Source organism: Salmo salar, chromosome 02, assembly GCF_965601325.2.
Source record: "Salmo salar chromosome 02, fSalSal1, whole genome shotgun sequence".
Taxonomy (NCBI): Eukaryota; Metazoa; Chordata; class Actinopteri; order Salmoniformes; family Salmonidae; genus Salmo; species Salmo salar.
The window spans coordinates 87510456-87525727 of NC_138292.1; the positions used below are offsets into that span (position 1 = coordinate 87510456).

General features: G+C 42.3%; 1 protein-coding gene across 1 annotated transcript; it reads left to right on the plus strand.

The window, feature by feature from the left end:
- Window positions 1-839: 839 nt before the first annotated feature.
- Window positions 840-11466, plus strand: LOC145862982 (uncharacterized). The gene is made up of 2 exons (XM_082967951.1): window positions 840-1827; window positions 8380-11466. The coding sequence occupies exons 1-2, from the start codon at window positions 1497-1499 to the stop codon at window positions 9663-9665; spliced, it is 1617 nt and encodes a 538-aa protein (XP_082824077.1). The 5' UTR covers window positions 840-1496; the 3' UTR covers window positions 9666-11466.
- The last annotated feature ends 3806 nt before the right edge of the window (window positions 11467-15272 follow it).

Here is a 15272-nt window from a genome sequence, read left to right on the forward strand (position 1 = left end):
TGGGTCCTATGATTCAGTGTAGTCTGGCCCAGGAGTGTGAAGGTGAACGGAAAGGCTCTGGAGCAACGAACCGCCCTTGCTGTCTCTGCCTGGCCGGTTCCCCTCTCTCCACTGGGATTCTCTGCCTCTAACCCTATTACAGGGGCTGAGTCACTGGCTTATTGGTGTTCTTCTCTGCCGTCCCTAGGAGGGGTGCGTCACTTGAGTGGGTTGAGTCACTGACGTGGTCTTCCTGTCTGGGTTGGCGCCCCCCCTTGGGTTGTGCCGTGGCGGAGATCTTTGTGGGCTATACTCGGCCTTGTCTCAGGATGGTAAGTTGGTGGTTGAAGATACCCCTCCAGTGGTGTGGGGGCTGTGCTTTGGCAAAGTAGGTGGGGTTATATCCTTCCTGTTTGGCCCTGTCCGGGGGTGTCGTCGGATGGGGCCACAGTGTCTCCTGACCCCTCCTGTCTCAGCCTCCAGTATTTATGCTGCAGTAGTTTGTGTCGGGGGGCCAAGGGTCAGTCTGTTATATCTGGAGTATTTCTCCTGTCTTATCCGGTGTCCTGTGTGAATTTAAGTATGGTCTCTCTAATTCTCTCTTTCTCTCTTTTGGAGGACCTGAGCCCTAGGACCACGCCTCAGGACTACCTGACATGATGACTCCTTGCTGTCCCCAGTCCACCTGGCCGTGCTGCTGCTCCAGTTTAAACTGTTCTGCCTGCAGCTATGGAACCCTGACCTGTTCACCGGACGTGCTACCTGTCCCAGACCTGCTGTTTTCAACTCTCTAGAGACAGCAGGAGCGGTAGAGATACTCTCAATGATCGGCTATGAAAAGCCAACTGACATTTACTCTTGAGGTGCTGACTTGTTACACCCTCGACAACCGTGAATATTATTATTTGACCAGGCTGGTCATTTATGAACATTTATACATCTTGGCCATGTGCTGTTATAATCTCCACCCGGCACAGCCAGAAGAGGACTGGCCACCCTCATAGCCTGGTTCCTCTCTAGGTTTTTTGCTAGGTTTTGGCCTTTCTAGGGAGTTTTTCCTAGCCACCATGCTTCTACACCTGCATTGCTTGCTGTTTGGGGTTTTAGGCTGGGTTTCTGTACAGCACTTTTAGATATCAGCTGATGTAAGAAGGGCTATATAAATACATTTGATTTGATGAAAAAAAAACGTATCTTAACGCCGGTACCCACTCCAGTCAGCAGACGGCGATGTGCGTCTTTCAGGCGATGCTGCTAGCGTGACGTATAATCTAGTGGACGGAACGGATCAACAACAACGAGTCAGCCACCTTGGTAGCCAACAGCCGAAACATTTAGACTGTTTTTGTGCATATTTGCCTCTGTGTTTTAAATATACTTCTGACATCTAGTTAATTGCCCCCATTTAAATGTTATAACGTTAGGTACATTGTTAGTCAACTAGCTGGCTTGATAAGTTAGCCTAGCACTAAACTAGTCGCTCATGCTAACTAGCTAGCTAGCTAACATCCCCGACCATGAGCTCACTGATGTATTCCTTGCCTGCTAAAGAAGAGGAGGTCTGTTGGACGGAGAAAGAAGCTCTGGGGCTGAACATTGTCGTGAAAGAGGAGAAGGAAGAGGAGGATGTCACAGTAAAACAAGAAGTAGAGGGTGAGGCTGTTACAGTGAAAGAAGAAGAGAAAGACGTTTCAGTTAAAGAAGAGGAAGATGCGTTCAGAGTGAAAGAGGAGGAGGATGTTACAGTAAAAGAAGAGGAGGAAGCAGTTTTTGGAGTGAAGAAGGAAGGGGAGATTACTGTCACATTGGAAGATGAAGAGGAGGAGACAGGAGATCTGATTAACACCAGTAAGTACCGCCTTCAATTAGTTTTTAACTTTGGATATTCGGAGTTGGCTCGTCAATACCTCTTCAACAGAGGGCCCTGGGATGATGACTGATATGTCTAGAATCAGACGACGTAGAGAGCAAGCTACCCCTTGTTTTCTCAGTTCCGTTTCCTAAAAGTGACTTAACATATATAATATATATTTGAGAAGGGTCTATCTGCTGGCCGCAGACTGGGGATCACGGCATGTAGTGATTTTAATGTAGTGATGTTTTACTACACACCGTGTCCCCCAATAGAGCCATGTGAGAGTTGGGTTGGCTACTCCAAAGATTATGGATATACTGACAAGATGTCTCTCTACCCTAACAAGGGGAGTCATTGTCCACAAAGCGGCACTACGGGTTGTCTATCTCCCGCCTATCTATACTAGCCTCATGACATGAATATGCATAGCCATCTGGAGACAACTCCTATAGTGTTTTTATTAGAACACACCGTTCTGTACAGTCCACCTGATAGAGGTTCATATCTGACAGAGATGAACACACCGTTCTATACAGTCCACCTGGTAGAGGTTCATATCTGACAGAGATGAACACACCGTTCTATACAGTCCACCTGGTAGAGGTTCATATCTGACAGAGATGAAAATGTCTGTTAGAAACTTAGAAAGAGGGGGAGTCTAAAGCTGCAACAACTAGGATTGTGCCTTCGGCTTCTGGACAACAAAATAATGTTGATATGAAAACCAATAGAACAGGAGTGAAATGACATCGTGGTGGGTCCTATAGAACAGGAGAGAAATGACATAGTGGTGGGTCTAATAGAACAGGAGAGAAATGACATAGTGGTGGGTCTAATAGAACAGGAGAGAAATGACATAATGGTGGGTCTAATAGAACAGGAGAGAAATGACATAGTGGTGGGTCTAATAGAACAGGAGAGAAATGACATAGTGGTGGGTCTAATAGAACAGGAGAGAAATGACATAGTGGTGGGTCTAATAGAACAGGAGAGAAATGACATAGTGGTGGGTCTAATAGAACAGGAGAGAAATGACATAGTGGTGGGTCCTATAGAACAGGAAAGAAATGACATAGTGGTGGGTCTAATAGAACAGGAGAGAAATGACATAGTGGTGGGTCTAATAGAACAGGAGAGAAATGACATAGTGGTGGGTCTAATAGAACAGGAGAGAAATGACATAGTGGTGGGTCTAATAGAACAGGAGAGAAATGACATAGTGGTGGGTCTAATAGAACAGGAGAGAAATGACATAGTGGTGGGTCTAATAGAACAGGAGAGAAATGACATAGTGGTGGGTCTAATAGAACAGGAGAGAAATGTCATAGTGGTGGGTCTAATAGAACAGGAGAGAAATGACATAGTGGTGGGTCTAATAGAACAGGAGAGAAATGACATAATGGTGGGTCCAACAGGTAAATAAATGTAAATAAATGTACCCAAATGATGTAATTACTCCTGTCTATACAGAAATAAATAAAATACTTCACCAGAAAGCATGATGTTGCCACAGAGGAATCAGGGATCATTAGCTTCTTAATTATTTTTTTTTTAGCTGTGTTTGGTTTCAAATCACAAGCTTGTAGGCTTATGGGATGGAATCAGGGTTTATTTATTTCAGCTTTATTTAACCAGGTGGCCAGTTGAGAACAAGTTCTCATTTACAACTGCGACCTGGCCAAGATAAAGCAAAGCAGTGCGACAAAAACAACACAGAGTTACACGTGTGATAAACAAACGTACAGTCAATAACACAATAGAAAACCTATCATCGCTGTCATATGCAAATGAAGTAAGGAGGGAAGGCAATAAATGGGTAATTACAGAGGTAATTACAGTTTAGCAATTAACACTGGAGTGATCGATGTGAAGAAAAGAAATAGCTGTGTTTCAATTAACAAATGTCACCAGTAGTAAATGTACTGTTACTTCCTGACATTTGGTTACATTCATTTCTGTTAATAAATGTATTAATTACAGTAATTTACTGTTGTCATTCTCGGAGTGGAAACGTTGTCTGTTCAAAACCTGCTGCACTTGTGAGAAACCAGTTTTGGTTTATTTCAGAACCATCATTTACAACATTTGTCAATTTTTCCATTGTCTTTTTGTTTGGAGTGCTCCATGTGAGCAATGAGCATGTCTGGTTTCTCTGTCCTGATAATGTTGAGGGAGCGCGTGTCTGGTTTCTCTGTCCTGATCATGATGAGGGAGCGCGTGTCTGGTTTCTCTGTCCTGATCATGTTGAGGGAGCGCGTGTCTGGTTTCTCTGTCCTGATCATGTTGAGGGAGCGTGTGTCTGGTTTCTCTGTCCTGATCATGTTGAGGGAGCGCGTGTATGGTTTCTCTGTCCTGATCATGTTGAGGGAGTGCGCACCCTCATTCATACTGGGTTCCTTACAAACAACAGGATTTGGCACAACCTTCCCTCCAGCCAAATAATTTCCCAATATGAATGAGACCCCCTTCACTGGTAGGCTAGGCCTCACTCCAACGACAACGGAATGAGACATGAGATCAGATTCCAGTTCCACATTATATAAAGGAACTTCCATGCAACCATCTCCATGTCTTGTACTAACACACTGGAACCAGTTGTCTTGTACTAACACACTGGAACCAGTTGTCTTGTACTAACACACTGGAACCAGTCGTCTCGTACTAACACACTGGAACCAGTTGTCTTGTACTAACACACTGGAACCAGTCGTCTTGTACTGACACACTGGAACCAGTCGCCTCGTACTAACACACTGGAACCAGTTGTCTTGTACTAACACACTGGAACCAGTTGTCTTGTACTAACACACTGGAACCAGTTGTCTTGTACTGACACACTGGAACCAGTTGTCTTGTACTGACACACTGGAACCAGTTGTCTTGTACTAACACACTGGAACCAGTTGTCTTGTACTAACACACTGGAACCAGTCGTCTTGTACTGACACACTGGAACCAGTTGCTGAAGTGTCAAAGACAAAACACCCTCCAACATGAAGGGCTTCCCCAGTATAGTACTGTAGAAACACCCTCCGACATGAAGGGCTTCCCCAGTATAGTACTGTAGAAACACCCTCCAACATGAAGGGCTTCCCCAGTATAGTACTGTAGAAACACCCTCCAACATGAAGGGCTTCCCCAGTATAGTACTGTTGAAACACATGGAACAACAGTAACCATAGTAACACATTGGATAACATTTACAACATGGAACAACAGTAACCATAGTACCATATTGGATAACATTCACAACATGGAACAACAGTAACCATAGTACCATATTGGATAACATTCACAACATGGAACAACAGTAACCATAGTAACACATTGGATAACATTCACAACATGGAACAACAGTAACCATAGTAACACATTGCGTAACATTCACAACATGGAACAACAGTAACCATAGTAACACATTGGATAACATTCACAACATGGAACAGTAACCATAGTAACATATTGGATAACATTCACAACATGGAACAGTAACCATAGTAACACATTGGATAACATTCACAACATGGAACAACAGTAATGATGTTCTGGGGGAAACAATGTTACTATGGTTACTGTTGTTCCATGTTGTGAATGTTATCCAATGTGTTACTATGGTTACTGTTGTTCCATGTTGTGAATGTTATCCAATGTGTTACTATGGTTACTGTTGTTCCATGTTGTGAATGTTATCCAATGTGTTACTATGGTTACTGTTGTTCCATGTTGTGAATGGTATCCAATATGTTACTATGGTTACTGTTCCATGTTGTGAATGTTATCCAATATGTTACTATGGTTACTGTTCCATGTTGTGAATGTTATCCAATGTGTTACTATGGTTACTGTTGTTCCATGTTGTGAATGTTATCCAATATGGTACTATGGTTACTGTTGTTCCATGTTGTGAATGTTATCCAATATGTTACTATGGTTACTGTTCCATGTTGTGAATGTTATCCAATATGTTACTATGGTTACTGTTCCATGTTGTGAATGTTATCCAATGTGTTACTATGGTTACTGTTGTTCCATGTTGTGAATGTTATCCAATATGGTACTATGGTTACTGTTGTTCCATGTTGTAAATGTTATCCAATGTGTTACTATGGTTACTGTTGTTCCATGTGTTTCAACAGTACTATACTGGGGAAGCCCTTCATGTTGGAGGGTGTTTCTACAGTACTATACTGGGGAAGCCCTTCATAATGGAGGGTGTTTCTACAGTACTATACTGGGGAAGCCCTTCATGTTGGAGGGTGTTTCTACAGTACTATACTGGGGAAGCCCTTCATGTTGGAGGGTGTTTCTACAGTACTATACTGGGGAAGCCCTTCATGTCGGAGGGTGTTTCTACAGTACTATACTGGGGAAGCCCTTCATGTTGGAGGGTGTTTCTACAGTACTATACTGGGGAAGCCCTTCATGTTGGAGGGTGCTCTCGGAGGATGTGTATCATTCTTTATTCATGGCTGTGTTCTTAGGCATAATTGTGAGTGAGCCCACTCCCTTGGCTGAGAAGCAACCCCACACAAAAATGGTCTCAGGATGCTTTACTGTTGGCATGACACAGGACTGATGGTAGCGCTCACCTTGTCTCTCCGGACAAGCTTTTTTCCGAATGCCCCAAACAGTCGGAATTGGGATTCATCAGAGAAAATTACTTTACCCCAGTCCTCAGCAGTCCAATCCCTGTACCTTTTGCAGAATATCAGTCTGTCCCTGATGTTTTTCCTGGAGAGAAGTGGCTTCTTTGCTGCCCTTCTTGACACCAGGCCATCCTCCAAAAGTATTCGCCTCACTGTGCGTGCAGATGCACTCACACCTGCCTGCTGCCATTCCTGAGCAAGCTCTGTACTGGTGGTGCCCCGATCCTGCAGCTGAATCAACTTTAGGAGACGGTCCTGGCGCTTGCTGGACTTTCTTGGGCGCCCTGAAGCCTTCTTCACAACAATTTAACCGCTCTCCTTAAAGTTCTTGATGATCCAATAAATGGTTGATTTAGGTGCAATCTTACCGGCAGCAATATCCTTGCCTGTGAAGCCCTTTATGTGCAAAGCAATGATTATGGTACGTGTTTCCTTGCAGGTAACCATGGATGACAGAGGAAGAACAATGATTCCAAGCACCACCCTCTTTTTGAAGCTTCCAGTCTGTTATTCTAACTCAATCAGCATGACAGAGTGATCTCCAGCCTTGTCCTCGCCAACACTCACACCTGTGTTAACGAGAGAATCACTGACATGATGTCAGCTGGTCCTTTTGTGGCAGGGCTGAAATGCAGTGGAAATGTTTTTGGGGGATTCACTTCATTTGCATGGCAAAGAGGGACTTTGCAATTAATTGCAATTCATCTGATCACTCTTCATAACATTCTGGAGTATATGCAAATTGCCATCATACAAACTGAGGCAGCAGACTTTGTGAAAAGTAATGTGTCATTCTCAAAACTTTTGGCCACGACTGTATACACAATACCTCATAATGAAAAAGCTAAAATAGGTCCGTAGAAAACATGTCACATTTATTAAAAAGAAAAAACAGATACCTTAATTTACATAAGTATTCAGACTGTTTGCTATGAGACTTGAAATTGAGCTCAGGTGCATACTGTTTCCATTGATCATCGTTGAGATGTTTCTACAACTTGATTGGTGTCCACCTGTGGTAAATTCAATTGATTGGACTTGATTTGGAAAGGCACACACCTGTCTGGCTACCACAGCATTCTGAAGCCATACGCCATCCCATCTGGTTTGCGCTTAGTGGGACTATCATTTGTTTTTCAACAGGACAATGACCCAACACACCTCCAGGCTGTGTAAGGGCTATTTGACCAAAAAGGAGAGTGATGGAGTGCTGCATCAGATGACCTGGCCTCCACAATCACCCGACCTTAACCCAATTGAAATGGTTTGGGATGAGTTGGACCGCAGAGTGAAGGAAAAGCAGTCAACAAGTGCTCAGCATATGTGGGAACTCCTTCAAGACTGTTGGAAAAGCATTCCAGGTGAAGCTGGATGAGACACTGCCAAGAGTGTGCAAAGCTGTCATGAAGGCAAAGGGTGGCTACTTTGAATAATCTAAAATATATTTTGATTTGTTTACCACTTTTTTGGTTACTACATGATTCCATATGTGTTATTTCATAATTGTCATGTCTTCACTATTATTCTACAATGTAGAAAATAGTAAAAATAAAGAAAAACCCATGAATGAATAGGTGTGTCCATACTTTTGACTGATACTGTATATCTCATGAATGTTTTTGCATTCAGTTACAAAAAGTAACTTTCTTACCACTTCTTCCATAGTCAGTCAAACATGTAAGGAAAGCTTTTTTTTTTTATCAAAAGGAATGTTGTCAAAAATGTATTGAATTCAAATGGATTTACCCAGCCTACAAAGCACTACAGCCACTCTGTGATGACCAGTTCTGCTCTTTTATTGAGGGATCTAGTCTAGATTAAACCTCATAGGAGACAGTTTTATCATGTGGAGGTTTCATTTAGGTCTCTGTATAACTAGATACTGTTTGTCTTTGACAGGAGAAAGAGCAGACTCTCACTATGACAGCAGGAAGAGTCCTTCAGGTGAACCAGACCCAGAGACGCCCAAACCAGCGAGACCACACCACTGCTCCCACTGTGAAAAGAGTTTTCGCTGGTTAGGGAACCTAAAACGCCATGAGAGGACACACACAGGAGAAAAGCCATACCACTGCTTCCAATGTGAAAAGAGATTTTCCGGATCAGGAGACTTAAAAGCTCATGAGAGGACACACACAGGAGAAAAGCCTTTCCAATGTTCCCAGTGTAAAAATAGGTTTTCACGAGTAGGGGACCTAAAAGCTCATGAGAGGACACACACAAGATTAAAGCCTTACCACTGCTTCTTATGCGAAAAGAGATTTTCCCGATCAGGGGACCTAAAAACTCATGAGAGGACGCACACAGGAGAAAAGCCTTTCCAATGTTCCCAGTGTGGAAAGAGTTTTACCCTGTTAGCTAATCTGAAAAGGCATGAGAGAATACACACAGGAGAAAATCATTATCACTGTTCCCACTGTGGAATGAGTTTTATTCAGTTAGCGAGCCTGAAGGCACATGAGTGGACACACACAGAAGAAAAGCCTTTCCAGTGTTCCCAGTGTAGAAAGATTTTTACCCTGTTAGCTAACCTGAAAAGGCATGAGAGAATACACACAGGAGAAAAGCCTTACCACTGCTTCCAGTGTGAAAAGAGATTTTCCCGATCAGGGGACCTAAAAGCTCATGAGTGGACACACACAGGAGAAGAACCTTTCCATTGTTCCCAGTGTAGAAAGCGTTTTACTGTGTTAGCTAACCTGAAAAGGCATGAGAGAATACACACAGGAGAAAAGCCTCATCACTGTTCCCACTGTGGAATGAGTTTTATTCAGTCAAGGAGCCTGAAGGAGCATGAGTGGACACACACAGGAGAAAAGCCTTTCCAATGTTCCCAGTGTGGAAAAAGTTTTATTGTGTTAAGTAACCTAAAAAGGCATGAGAGAATACACACAGGAGAAAAGCCATTCCAATGTTCCCATTGTGGAAACAGTTTTACTCAGAGAGGGCACCTAAAAGAGCATGAGAGAATACACACAGGAGAAAAGCCTTACCACTGCTCCCAGTGTAAAAATAGATTTTCCAGAGTAGGGGACCTAAAAGCTCATGAGAGGACACACACAGGAGAAAAGCCTTTCCAATGTTCCCAGTGTAGAAAGAGTTTTACTGTGTTAGCTACCCTGAAAAGGCATGAGAGAAAACACACTGAAGAAAAGCCGAGCACCGAAGACGTGGATGGCGATTAAGGCAGCCCCCCGCACATCTCTGATTCAGAGGGGTTGGGTTAAATGTGGAAGACACATTTCAGTTGAATGCATTCAGTTGTACAACTGACAAGGTATCCTCCTTTCCCATTCCCTATTATAGAGCTCTGCTCAGCCTATAAACATGAAAGCAAGGTTAGATTTAATGTTCTACATTATTATTATTATTAGGGCAGCCACCAAGTTATGAAAATGATGGTATGTTCTGAAAACTGACTTCAGGTTTTTGAGGAATCTAGCCTTGCAGGAAGAAAGTTTGATTTTATGGAGATTTAATTCAGTTCTCTTTTTCGTGTTTAACTAAATACTCTGTCTTTGGTAGGAGAGGGACCAGACTTATCACTGTTCCCACTGTGGAATGAGTTTTATTCAGTTAGGGAGCCTGAAGGAGCATGAGTGGACAAACACAGGAGAAAAGCCTTACCACTGCTCCCAGTGTAAAAACAGATTTTCACAAGTAGGTGACCTAAAAGCTCATGAGAGAATACACACAGGATAAAAGCCTTTCCAATGTTCCCAGTGTGGAAAGAGATTTACCTGGTTAAGGAGCCTGAAGGAGCATAAGAGGACACGCATGATAAAAGTCCAGTCAGTGCTCTCTCTGTGTGGAAGGGCATTTTCCCAGTCAGAGAACCTGAAATCACATGAGAGAATAGAAAAGCTGTATTCTGACTTATATTTTTGACTGAGAATTTGTGTTTTTGTTTTGTGCCACATGAAATCATATTGTTTATGATTATACCTGTCTATATAAGGACCCACAGTTGGCAATGCATGTCAGAGCAAATTCCAAGCCATGAGGTCGAAGAAATTGTCCGTAGAGCTCAGAGACAGGATTGTGTCGAGGCACAGATCTGTGGAAGGGTACCAAAAAATGTCTGCAGAATTGAAGGTCCCCAAAAACACAGTGGCCGCAATCATTCTTAAATGGAAGAAGTTTGGAACCACCAAGACTCTTCCTAGAGCTGTCCGCACGGCCAAACTGAGCAATCGGGGGAGAAGGACCTTGGTCAGGGAGGTGACCAAGAACCCGATGTTCACTCTGACAGAGGTCCAGAGTTCCTCTGTGGAGATGGGAGAATCTTCCAGAAGGACAATCATCTCTGCAGCACTCCACCAATCAGGCCTTTATGGTAGAGTGGCCAGACGGAGGCCACTCCTCAGTAAAAGGCACATGACAGCCTGCTTGGAGTTTACCAAAAGGCACCTAAAGACTCTCAGACCATGAGAAACAAGATTCTCTGGTCTGATGAAACCCAGATTGAACTCTTTGTCCTGATGCCAAGCCTTGCGTAAAGCGTGGTGGTGGCAACATCATGCTGTGGGGATGTTTTTCAGCGCCAGGGACTGGGAGACTAGTCAGGATCGAGGGAAAGATGAACAGAGTGCAGAGAGATCCTTGATGAAAACCTGCTACAGAGAGCTCAGGATCTCAGACTGGGGTGACGGTTCACCTACCAAAAGGACAATGACCTTAAGCCCACAGCCAAGACAACGCAGGAGTTGCTTCGGGACAAGTCTCTGAATAACCTTGAGTGGCCCAGCCAGAGCCCGGACCTGAAAATAGCTGTGCAGCGACGCTCCCCATCCAACCTGACAAAGCTTGAGAGGATCTGCAGAGAAGAATGGGAGAAACTCCCCAAATACAGGTGTGCCAAGCTTGTAGCGTCATACTCCAGAAGACTGGAAGCTGTAATCGCTGCCAAAGGTGTTTCAACAAAGTACGTAGTAAACGGTCTGAATACTTCGGTTTATTTTAATAAATTAGCAAAAAAATCTAAAACCGTGTTTTTGGTTTGTCATTATGGGGTATTGTGATGTCATTATGGGGTATGCGTTGATTGATGAGAATTTCATTTTTTTTAAATCCATTTTAGAATAAGGCTGTAATATAACAAAATGTGGAAAAAGTGAAGGGGTCTGAATACTTTCCGAATGCACTGTATTGTTACACCATGTAGGAGCAGTAAAGACCTAGTCTGTTCATTATATACATCTACATGATGTATTGTTACACCATGTAGGAGCAGTATAGACCTAGTCTGTTCATTATATACATCTACATGATGTATTGTTACATCATGTAGGAGCAGTATAGACCTAGTCTGTCCATTTTATATACACTGCCGTTCAAAAGTTTGGGGTCACTTAAAAATGTCCTTGTTTTGAAAGAAAAGCACTTTTTTTTATCCATTAAAATAACATAAAATTGATCCAAAAAACAGTGTAGACATTGTTAATGTTGTAAATGACTATTGTAGCTGGAAAAACAGCTGCATTTTTAAATGGAATATCTACAGTTGAAGTTGGAAGTTACATATACTTAGGTTGGAGTCATTAAAACTAATTTTTCAACCACTCCACAAATGTCTTGTTAACAAACTATAGTTTTGGCAAGTCGGTTAGGACATCTACTTTGTGCATGACACAAGTAATTTTTCCAACAATTGTTTACAGGCAGATTATTTCACTTATAATTCACACTAGCACAATTCCAGTGGGTCAGAAGTTTACATACACTAAGTTGACTGTGCCTTTAAACAGCTTGGAAAATTCCAGAAAATTATGTCATGGCTTTAGAAGCTTCTGATAGGCTAATTGACATCATTTGAGTCCATTGTAGGTGTACCTGTGGATGTATTTCAAGGCCTACCTTCAAACTCGGTGCCTCTTTGCTTGACATCATGGGAAAATCAAAAGAAATCAGTCAAGACCTCCGAAAAAAAATTGTAGACCTTCACAAGTCTGGTTCATCCTTGGGAGCAGTTTCCAAACGCCTGAAGGTACCACGTTCATCTGTACAAACAATAGTATGCAAGTATAAACACCATGGGACGATGCAGCCGTCATACCGCTCAGGAAGGAGACATGTTCTGTCTCCTAGAGATGAACGTACTTTGGTGCGAAAAGTGCAAATCAATCCCAGAACAACAGCAAAGGACCTTGTGAAGATGCTGGAGGAAACAGGTACAAAAGTATCTATGTCCACAGTAAAACGAGACCTATATCGACATAACCTGAAAGGCTGCTCTGCAAGGAAGAAGCCACTGCTCCAAAACCGCCATAAAAAAGCCAGACTATGGTTTGCAACTGCACATGGGGACAAAGATCGTACTTTTTGGAGAAATGTCCTCTGGTCTAATGAAACAAATATAGAACTGTTTGGCCATAATGACCATTGTTATGTTTGGAGGAGAAAGGGGGAGGCTTGCAAGCCGAAGAACACCATCCCAACCGTTTAGCACGGGGGTGGCAGCATCATGTTGTGGGGGTGCTTTGCTGCAGGAGGGACTGGTGCACTTCACAAATAGATGGCATCATGAGGATGGAAAATTATGTGTATATATTGAAGCAACATCTCAAGACATCAGTCAGGAAGTTAAAGCTTGGTCGCAAATGGGTCTTCCAAATGGACAATGACCCCAAGCATACTTCCAAAGTTGTGGCAAAATGGCTTAAGGACAACAAAGTCAAGGTATTGGAGTGGCCATCACAAAGCCCTGACCTCAATCCTATAGAAAATTTGTGGGCAGAACTGAAAAAGGGTGTGCGAGCAAGGAGGCCTACAAACCTGACTCAGTTATACCAGCTCTGCCAGGAGGAATGGGCCAAAATTCACCCAACTTACTGTGGGAAGCTTGTGGAAGGCTACCCAAAACATTTGACCCAAGTTAAACAATTTAAAGGCAATGCTACCAAATACTAATTGAGTGTATGTAAACTTCTGACCCACTGGGAATTTGATGATATAAATAAAAGCTGAAATAAATCATTCTCTCTACTATTATTCTGACATTTCACATTCTTAAATAAAGTGGTTATCCTAACTGACCTAAAACTGAATTTTTACTAGGATTTAATGTTAGGAATTGTGAAAACCTGAGTTTAAATGTATTTGGCTAAGGTGTATATAAACTTCTGACTTCAACTGTATATATATATATATATATATATATATATATATATATATATATATATATATATATATATATATATATTATTATATACATGGCTTAATGCATCATTACATTAGCCATTTAGCCCCAATATGAATCTCAACTGGTCTCTCTCTGTTTAACCAGAATAACATGAGCTGTGTCCTTCAAACTGATAGACTGTTGGTCCTTAATCAACTAGTCTCTCTCTGTTTAACCAGAATAACATGAGCTGTGTCCTTCAAACTGTTAGACTGTTGGTCCATAATCAACTAGTCTCTCTCTGTTTAACCAGAATAACATGAGCTGTGTCCTTCAAACTGTTATACTGTTGGTCCATAATCAACTAGTCTCTCTCTGTTTAACCAGAATAACATGAGCTGTGTCCTTCAAACTGTTAAACTGTTGGTCCTTAATCAACTAGTCTCTCACTGTTTAACCAGAATAACATGAGTTTTGTCCTTCAAACTGTTAGACTGTTGGTCCATAAGCATATTCAGCTACTTACAGTGGCAAGAAAAAGTATGTGAACCCTTGGATTTAATAACTGGTTGACCCTCCTTTAGCAGCAATAACCACAACCACACGTTTTCTGTAGTTGTGGATCAGACCTGCACAACGGTCAGGAGGAATTTTGGACCATTCCTATTTACAAAACTGTTTCAGTTCAGCAATATTCTTGATGTCTGGTGAACTGCTCTCTTGAGGTCATGCCACAGCATCTCAAATCGGGTTGAGGTTAGGACTCTGAATGGGCCACTCCAGAAGGCTTATTTTCTTCTGTTGAAGCCATTCTGTTGTTGATTTACTTCTGTGTTTTGGGTCGTTGTCCTGTTGCATCACCTAAATTCTGTTGAGCTTCAATTGGCAGACAGATAGCCTAACATTCTCCTGCAAAATGTCTTGATAAACTTGGGAATTCATTTTTCCATAGATGATAGCAAGCTGTCCAGGCCCTGAGGCAGCAAAGCAGCTCCAAACCACGATGCTCCCTCCACCATACTTTACAGTTGGAATGAGGTTTTGATGTTGGTGTGCTGTGCCTTTTTTTCTGTGTTCCTTCCAAACAACTCAACTGTAGTTTAATCTGTCCACAGTATATTTTGCCAGTAGCGCTGTGGAACATCCAGGTGCACTTTTTCAAACTTCAGATGTGCAGCAATGTTTTTTTTGGACAGCAGTGGCTTCTTCCGTGATGTCCTCCCATGAACACCATTTTTGTTTAGTGTTTTACGTATTGTAGACTTGTCAACAAAGATGTTAGCATGTTCCAGAGATTTCTGTAAGTCTTTAGCTGACACTCTAGGATTCTTCTTAACCTCATTGAGCTTTCTGCGCTGTGCTCTTGCAGTCATCTTTGCAGGATGGCTAGGGAGAGTAGCAACAGTGCTGAGCTTTGCTTCTTGTGAATAGCAAACTCAAATTTTGTGAGTGTTTTTCATAGGGCAAGGCAGCTCTAATCTCGTCTCATTGATTGTACTCAATTAGCTTTTTGAGAAGTCATTAGCCTAGGGGTTCACATACTTTTCCCAACCTACACTGTGAATGTTAAAATGTATTCAATATAGACAAGGAAAATACAATAATTTGTGTGTTATTATTTTAAGCACACTACGTTTGTCTATTGTTGAAGATCAGATCAAATGTGATGACC

What these genes read in the sequence shown, in the direction of transcription:
- LOC145862982 (XM_082967951.1), top strand. Translation starts at nt 1,497, where the DNA reads ATGAGCTCACTGATGTATTCCTTGCCTGCTAAAGAAGAGGAGGTCTGT. An exon ending in AGGAGATCTGATTAACACCA is followed by an intron (nt 1,828 to 8,379) that starts GTAAGTACCGCC and finishes TGTCTTTGACAG; the next exon opens with GAGAAAGAGCAGACTCTCAC.